Source organism: Carlito syrichta, unplaced genomic scaffold (genome assembly GCF_000164805.1).
Source record: "Carlito syrichta isolate Samal-C Ts95f unplaced genomic scaffold, Tarsius_syrichta-2.0.1 Scaffold315953, whole genome shotgun sequence".
NCBI lineage: Eukaryota > Metazoa > Chordata > Mammalia > Primates > Tarsiidae > Carlito > Carlito syrichta.
The window spans coordinates 115515-123685 of NW_007260049.1; the positions used below are offsets into that span (position 1 = coordinate 115515).

At 47.8% G+C, this 8171-nt stretch overlaps 1 protein-coding gene across 1 annotated transcript in view; it reads left to right on the forward strand.

Moving 5' to 3' along the window:
- CCDC180 (coiled-coil domain containing 180) overlaps positions 1 to 8171 on the forward strand; it is a gene marked incomplete at its 5' end in the record, with an annotated part of 117230 nt that overhangs the window by 102302 nt on the left and 6757 nt on the right. Inside the window, 6 exon segments of the mRNA XM_021706715.1 lie at positions 885 to 1057; positions 1352 to 1469; positions 1471 to 1604; positions 3292 to 3369; positions 4885 to 4951; positions 5764 to 5905. Of these exon segments, the coding sequence (XP_021562390.1) occupies positions 885 to 1057; positions 1352 to 1469; positions 1471 to 1604; positions 3292 to 3369; positions 4885 to 4951; positions 5764 to 5905 (712 nt within the window).

The following is an 8171-nucleotide window of genomic DNA, read 5'->3' on the forward strand; positions in this document are numbered from 1 at the left end:
AGGCTTCCAGGAGACTGACAGGACTCAGCAGGGCTGAAGGGAGGAGGAGACGCCCAGGTCTCTGCTGGACTTCAGGCCTACTGAGACGCCATGGAAATATCACAAGCCCTGGAATCAGATATGGATTTGAATCACAGGGGCCACCTCCACTGGTCTCCGAGGAGACCCTTCAGCCCTGGCACCACCTCCTCCCCTCCATCAGGACCCTCACTTGCCCCATCCATGGGCTCTCAGGCCAGCCTGCCTCTCAGTCTCTCCCTTCCCACCAGTGAGCAGGAGTAGCCACCGGCTTCTCCCCATGCCACCCCATCACCTGGCCTAGGCACCCTGTTTCTTGCCCACCCGGCTTCCCAGTCCTCTCACATCCCCTCATGACCCATTCCCTGGGCTGCAGTCAGACCAAATGTGGAAGTGATCCTGTCACTCCCCTGCCCTTGTGGTAAAGTCCAAATTCTGTCACCAGATATATTCAGTAGCCTTCATGGCCTGTCCTCCACACCTTTTCTTTCCTCTTGTCCTGCCCAAGATATCATACAGTGAGACCTCGTCTCTACAAGAATAAAAAAATTAGCCATATGTGCTGCTGTGTGCCTGTAGTCCCAGCTACTTGGGAGGCTGAGGAGGGAGAATTGCTTGAGCCCAGGAGGTTAAGGTTGCCATGAGCCATAATCATGCCACTGCATTCCAGACTGAGTCACAATGAGGGAAAAAAAGGTATGAATGAACAGCCTTCTAAGAAAGGCCACTTTATAAAAGAGAAAATAGAGGCTGGACAAGGTCAGCCATCTTGCCTGCAGCCACGCCACTTAGACCAGGGGGAGATGAGATGTGAACCCAGGCTACTGGCTGGTCCACACACTTAGGCCCTTCTCTCTGACCCACAGAATATCCTCTTGACTGACCCGGAGGAGGAGAGTGACATCCTGTTTTCTTCAGAAACCCTTGAAGAGGAGGCCAAGCTGGACCTGGTCACCCCTGAGTCCTTTGCCCAACCAAGTCGCATGGGGAAATCCATGATTGAAGACCCAGCGGTGGAGGTGGTCAAGAAGATCCTGCAGTGAGTGGTTCTGGGGTGCATCGTGGGGGCTCTGCTGCCCTGGCCCATGGCCCTGGACCTTGAGGAACAGGCTTTGGAGATTCACACACTGGGGTTTTCATGTGAGCCCACCTCTGAGAGCCTGTTACCTTGAGCAAGGGGCTGCCCAGAGCCTCAGTTCCTCATCTGAAATGGGGCTCATGATAGGACTGACTCATGTGGTACTGAGGTTTAACTGGGATGCTGCCCAGAGACAGGCCTGGGCTGTCTTTATGGTCACTGCAGAAAAGCTCACAATCTTTCCTTTGGTTTTAGGCTTACTCACAAAAAATGGCCTGCCCAGCAGCGTGACAAAGATTGGTCCCAGACAGGTAGAGACACACAAGCCTGTGGGTCTCAGGGTAGTGGTGGTGGGGAAGCCAGTGGTACAATGTGGCCCATCCTCACCTCCTGTCCTCTGCTCTTTTCCTGGACACTCATCACCCAAAGGCCCGAAGCGACATCGATGCCACACAGAACACTCTGGGAAGAAGGCCTTGCCCAGTGCCAGTGCCACCTCAGCAGGGAGGTAAGGGTGCGGGGCTACCCCACTCTCCCCCTCCCAGACCCTCAGCCTTCCTCCCAAAGGCAGAAGATGATCCTGTTGCTTTTCCAGACTTTGTCCTCAGAATGTACTCCCTGAGTGTGTACGACTGTGGGACTCAATGGGGGCCAGTGTGGAACTAGCTCTGATGCTGACTTTAGTCAGGTTTGAGCTTATCCTGTGAGGAATGTGGCTCACTCAGCCTCCCACCTGGAGCACGTGTTTGGAGTTCACTGATTGTTCATGGTGATGCTGAATCTCAGCCCTTCTACCTCCCCTCATACAGCATAGTTAGGAAGGGGGACAGTTGGAGCCACAGAGCAGATAGCTTTCCTGGGATGACATTGCAGAACCACAGGAGTCCAGGGCCTTGAGGATCTGCCCAGTAGGCCTCATCAGGGTCATGAGACCCTGGGCTCTGGCCACCAATCCCCACATGCAGGTTTTATGGAAGGTGGATAAAAGAAGTTACGTGGCTGAGTAAACCTTCTTGGTCTTCATGTCAACCTGGTTAACATGGATTAATTCCTGGTTTTGAGAAAATGAGGGGAATCCCTGCTCTGCCTTTAACTCTAGAAGGTCTTTTTGAGCGTGTGTGCTGTGTGCAGTGTAGAAAGAAACACAGGCCAGCCAGATGACAAAAGCAAAGGATATTGACACAGAACTGGCCCTAGCAGGGAGTCGGCCCCATCCAGGGCATTTTAGCAGAGCTCAAGGCAGGTAGAGGAGCAGGAAGCCCTCCCCTTCCTCTCTAGCTGTGCCCTGGTTGGAACAGCTGGCATGGGGAAGCTGAGGGCTGCCAACTGAGTCAGGGTGTCCTGAATGATTGCCTAGGAGGATACTTGGCCTTCTCTGGTTCGTCCTAAGTTGGAAATGAGGAAAATATTAGGGAAGCTATCAGTTATTCATCAAATTCTGGCCGTCTGGGGTCTATTGTTGCAAGATATATTGTTTAGCTTTCTGGACTGTCACCATCACAGACTGGCTTCCTGGGCTACTTATTGTAGATAAAGGGGTTGGTCTCCTGGGTAGGTTGTTGCAAGTTGTGGGTCAGAATTCTGTTTTTTATATGTGCTCCAGCCATCATCTGTTCCTATATCCAGTCTCTCAGAGGTTGTCAAATAAAGTCCATGTCACTAGGGCTGCCAGATAAATAAGAGGATACCCAGCTAAATTGAAATTTCAGATCAACAGCATCTAATATAAATATGTCCCAAATATTGCTTGGGACATACTTATACTAAAAATTGCTCTTTGCTTATGTGAGATTTAAGTTTAAATGGATGTGCTATATTGCTATTTGCTAGATCTATGGCTCAATGTCTTTTTCTTCGGGTTCTCACCACAGAAAAGCAAGGACTGAGCACCTCAGTCCTTGGGTCTGAGCACCTCAGTCCCTTGCCCCGTCTCAGCAGCCTTGGTTGAGTTTAGTGGTAAAGGTTTCACTCCACAGTAAGGTTAGGATTAGGGTTATTGTGAAGACACAATAACTGTCTTTGCAGCTGTTGAGGAATAGAGAGTCATCTCAAAGGGCTTGGCCCCAGAAACGGGAGTCAGATTGCCCAGGGGCAGGCCCTGCACCTCCAGCAACCCAGGCGGTGTTTCAATAGGTTCAGACCTGCCTTGTGTCTGCCCCTAGCCTCCAGAGCACTGACCCACCTTTGTCCCATAGCTTCACGCGGCATTCCAAACCCAACAAAATGGACAGAAAGTACCAGGTGCTCGGGTACAAGCCTCCTCCTCCAGCCGAGTAAGTGACAACATCTTTTCCTTCAACTATATTTAACCTTGTGTTGTTGTGGGTTTCTTTTGGGGGGGGGGGAAGGTAGAGCATGGCAGGGAAGTCTGCCTCAGCTGGGGAAAAATAAGAAAAGAGATGGAAGGCCCAAAAGCAGAGAAAAAGGGCTGGAAAGGGGATAGTTAAGTGCCAAGGTCAGTTTGTCTCAGCCCATTTCACATAAATTGGTTGAGACATATTCACCCAAATCTCACATTTCCCTAAGTGAGCATTTCATGAAGGCAGGGCAGCAGACCCTTGGAGGGTTGGGGGGGGGCGTTGTTAATTTTTTTCAGTGCTCCTCCTCCCCATTTCTCTTTTGCTTTATTGTAATTTTAATGGTTAAAACAAAATATGGTCCACTTAGTATGGCTTCATTTCAAGCAAAACTTCAAGTTCAGAAATGAAAAACCCTTTGAAGAGAGTAAATCAGGGACTCCCCCAATCAGGTACTCCCCATACGGTGCCCCCACTTCAACCCTTTCACCCTGGGGGTTCTTATTTCTGGGGTTGTGAACTATGCAAAGAAGGGTGACTGTGAGGCAGCCCAGACATCATCCCATGCCAGCAGCTAGATGTCTCTTGCTCACACACCAAAGGACATTGTCACACCATTAATACCTTGACTCTATTTTGTATACCTCGATGCAGGAGGCTATTGGGTCCTATTCATTCGATTCATATTATAAATAATGAGTCTTCATCCAGACAATACTAAGGCACTGAAAGGTGCAGGCACTGCACTGGAGCTGGGGATTCCATGGTGAACAAAAACAGACACATACAGTCCATGTGCTGTGCTAAAAGATAAACCAGAAACATTAACATTGTAATGGGTTTATCTGAGCAAACAACGATTCATAAATCAGGCAATGTTAGACTTCAAGCAGTTTAGGGTCCACCGAGGGAGAACTGGGGGAAACCTTTCATAAGGTGCTCACAGAAGCTAGACAAGGAAATTATTTGTTTAGTTTAAGTGGAAAGTTCCTAGCTGTTTCTGATTGGCTGAGCTTATGTTTCATTCTCCTAGACTGTATGTAACCTTTCACTCTGAGTTAGGTTTCAATTTGCCTTAAGAACCCCAGGCACTGGAGCTAGTTTGACCTAATGGCCTCCCATTTAATATCCTAAACACTTGGAGGACTTTAGAGTCGCTGGGAGAGGTGAAGATTAATCAGCCAGTCACACACAATCAGTCCGAAATCCACCTGATTAGAGCACGATAGAGCCAAGGGGCACCATGAGAGCATTAAGAACTAGATGGTCAGAAATGAGTTGGGGTCTGAGGAAGGGCAGGAACAAACTGACCAAGAAGAAAGCAGCTTTTATGAAGAGGAATCCTAGTGTGCAAAGGTCCTGGGGTAGTGAGTAATTACAAAGAATGGTACAGTCAAAACAGAGCATTCAAAAAGTTCTGTTCATTTGGTTTTGCCCAAACTGGTGCATGTAGACACGGTCCATCAGGAATCTGTCTCGTGTGTGTTGCAGCAATTTTAAAGAGATCATCCTGACCCTTCTCTGGGAGAGCAACGAGATGCTGCTGACTGTTGCAGAGGTGAGGACCACCACCCACAGGCCAGTACCCAGCCTGGAAGCACATCCCCAGCTGGCCCTGTCTTCTGCAGTCTGCTGATCATGGCCACTCAGGGGAAAACGAGGAAGAGAGGACTCTACCCCCCTATGACCATTGCTCCCCAGCTTCTGTCGCCTCTTAGGATTTTTTTCTCCTAGAAACCAATCCCCATTCCTTCATTTATTCATTTAACTGATCACCAAACCTTTCTTGGACATGTCAGGTAATAGAAATGCCAAGAGGAATAAGCCTAGCCTCTGTCCCCAAGGTACCCAGGCCCATCAGGAGGCTGACAGGCACTGGGGGGCACAGGGAGACAGGTGGAGCTGTAAAAGCAGACACCTGATGGAGTTCCATAGAAGTCACCTAGCCACCCTGTTTCTGCACAACCCGCAGAGTGGTGCTGGTGCATTCTTCTGTCTGCCTCCTACAAGGATGTCTGCTTCCTCCAGGGCCTGTACGCAGCTTTGTGCTTTCTAGTAAGCTCCTGGCCTGGTCACCAATTTAAGATTCCATTGCTGTGTGTCCTGAAGGATAAATAAGATTTTTGCCATTCATTCACACAGGAAATAATGAGGGCTGGCCATGGCCCCCAGTCACACTAAATGGGTCCTAGGATATGAATGGAGGTGGCAAGGTTAGACAGGGAGGAGAAGCATTTCCAGCATAGGGGACAGCATAAGTAAAGGCTAAGAGGTGTAAAGACGTGGGCAGGTTGGTGTATCTCAGGAAGGAGGGCCAGATTCCCACGGGGGGCGGGTCCTCACTCGCACACGGTCAACCCTCTCTGGCAGGACTTTTACCGTAAAGAGAAGCGCCCAGTCACCAGGCCTGACTGCATGTATGAAACCTTTGACCAGTGCGCCGAGAACATCAGCAAGAAGATCTTGGAGTACCAGAGCCAGGCGGATGAGTACCACAACTCCTGCCTCATGGGTGGGTGCGGGGCACAGGTGGGGCTTGAAGCCAATGATGGCACTTGGCCTTGATTGTGTGGCCTGGATCCTATCCTCCTGACTCGGAGGTCATTGGGGAGGCAGAGGAGCCTCCCTGTGCAAAGCCGAACTCAAAATTAGGTAAAACAATGATCAGATTGTACTGGGGAAAAACAAGGAAGAACAGTTCACATTTCTTGAGAAATACAGTGATTTGTACCTCTAAAAATATTTGGCTCTTACACAAATGTTTTTAACAGCTTTATTGAGGTACTTGCATACCACACAGTTCACCCATGTTGCACATGATTCAATGGTTTTCAGTTTACTTACAGAGTTGTGCAATCACCACCACGATCAATTTTAGAAACCCCATTCCCCCATCCCCTCCCCAGCCTTAAGCAACCACTAGTCTATTTTCTGTCTTTATAGACTTCCTTATCCTTTACTTTCATATGAGTGGAATCCTACAGTACATGGTCTTTTGTGACTAGTTTCTTTCATTTTGCATAATGTTTTTGAAGTTGATGCATGTTGTAGATTGTACCAGTAATATATTCCTTTTGTCATTCTATTGTATGACTCTACTACTTTTTCCTGTGATCTGCTATGTAGTTTCAGAGGCCACCTGAGTAGAAAGAGGAGCAATTAGGAGACGGCCAGAACAGGGCCAGGACCTAGCACTGCCATTTCCCAGTTGTATGACCTTGGCCACATAATCTCACCTCTCTGAGCCTTAGTTTCTCTATCTGTGTACTGGGGACAATAAAAACATCCACCATGGAAGACTTTGTGGAGGATTAAGTCCCTTGCACAGACTTGGCGTGAATGGGAAACAATCAGTGGTAGCTGTCATTGCTGTGGTTGTTGAATAACTGGAATTAAAATTGCAAACAGCATTTTGTTTCTCTAGCTCAGAATTTTTCCCAAGTGGACCCTGTGGGATCCCATCCTAAATGGTTATCCTCAAAACAAAGGCTCCATGGTCACATGGGTTTGGAAAATGCTGCAAATTTTGTGCCTTTTTGGTGGATTCACAACTCACATCATGTGGAGATTTTTTATTTCCTGCAGTTCGGCGGGCCAGTGAGAGACCCACTCTCCCACTGAAAGCATGTGAAATGCTGGAAAAAATGCTTTTGTAATAAAATCTTTTAATGCTTTGATGAACAATGTAAAGTGAGAAACATGCAAAAGCCAAAACTTAAGTGAAAATAGAAACTCTGTGTGATAAATTGAGCACTAACCCTGGCTATTACCCTGAGAGCATTTGCTAACTCCCAGATGAATTTGAATCTCTATCTTCATGGCCTCCAGCGCATTGGGAGCAGTAGACAAATCCATAGACCACCCAAGGTAGAAAGTCCAAAAGGAGACAAGCCACCTAACAGCTGGAGCCCCACAGGACCTCACCTGCAGAGTAAAGTGAATGAGAAATAAACCAAGCTCCTCCCTGTCTTCCTTCAGCAACTAGAAGGAAACTGTGCTACCAAAAACTTTGGTACAGGCCAGTTGGTGGCAGTGGTTCATGACTGTAATCCTAGCACTTTGGGAGGATTGCTTGAGGCTAGGAGTTCAAGACCAGCCTGGGCAACATAGTGAGACCCTGTCTCTACAAAAATAAACATAAAAATAACTAACTTAGTAGTGCATGCCTGTAGTTCTAGCTACATGCCAGCAAGACTGATGTGAGAAGATTATTTGAGCCCAGAAGTTTGAGGCTGCAGAGAGCGTTGATTATACCACTGCACTCCAGTCTGGGTGACAGAGTGAGACCTGTCTCAAAATATATATATATATATATATATCTTTGGGCTTTGGGTTTGGGGGGGAAACTCCAAAAAAGAAAAACATTCCAGAACCATAAGACTATAAGCCAATCATGTGAATTCCAAACCTGAATTCACACTTATCTAAATATGAATTCAATTTAGCGTTTGTGGATCATCCAAAAGACCTCAGGCTGATACCTTAACTGAAAATGATCTTAAGTTGGTGGTGTCCAGAAGCTTGCTTGTTAGGGACACTACAAATTCTCTCTAGAAAAACCTATTTTCTTTTTTTTTTTTTTTTGAATTGGAGTCTCACTCTGTCATCCAGAGGCCGCTCCCCGCCACCACAGCGATCCTTCCACTGGGCTCTGGCAATCCTTCCACCTCAGCCTTCCAAGTAACTGGAACTATAGGTGCGCACTACCACACCTGGCTAATTTTTTATTTATTGTAGAGATGAGGTCTCACCAGGTTGCCCAGGCGGGTCTCGAACCC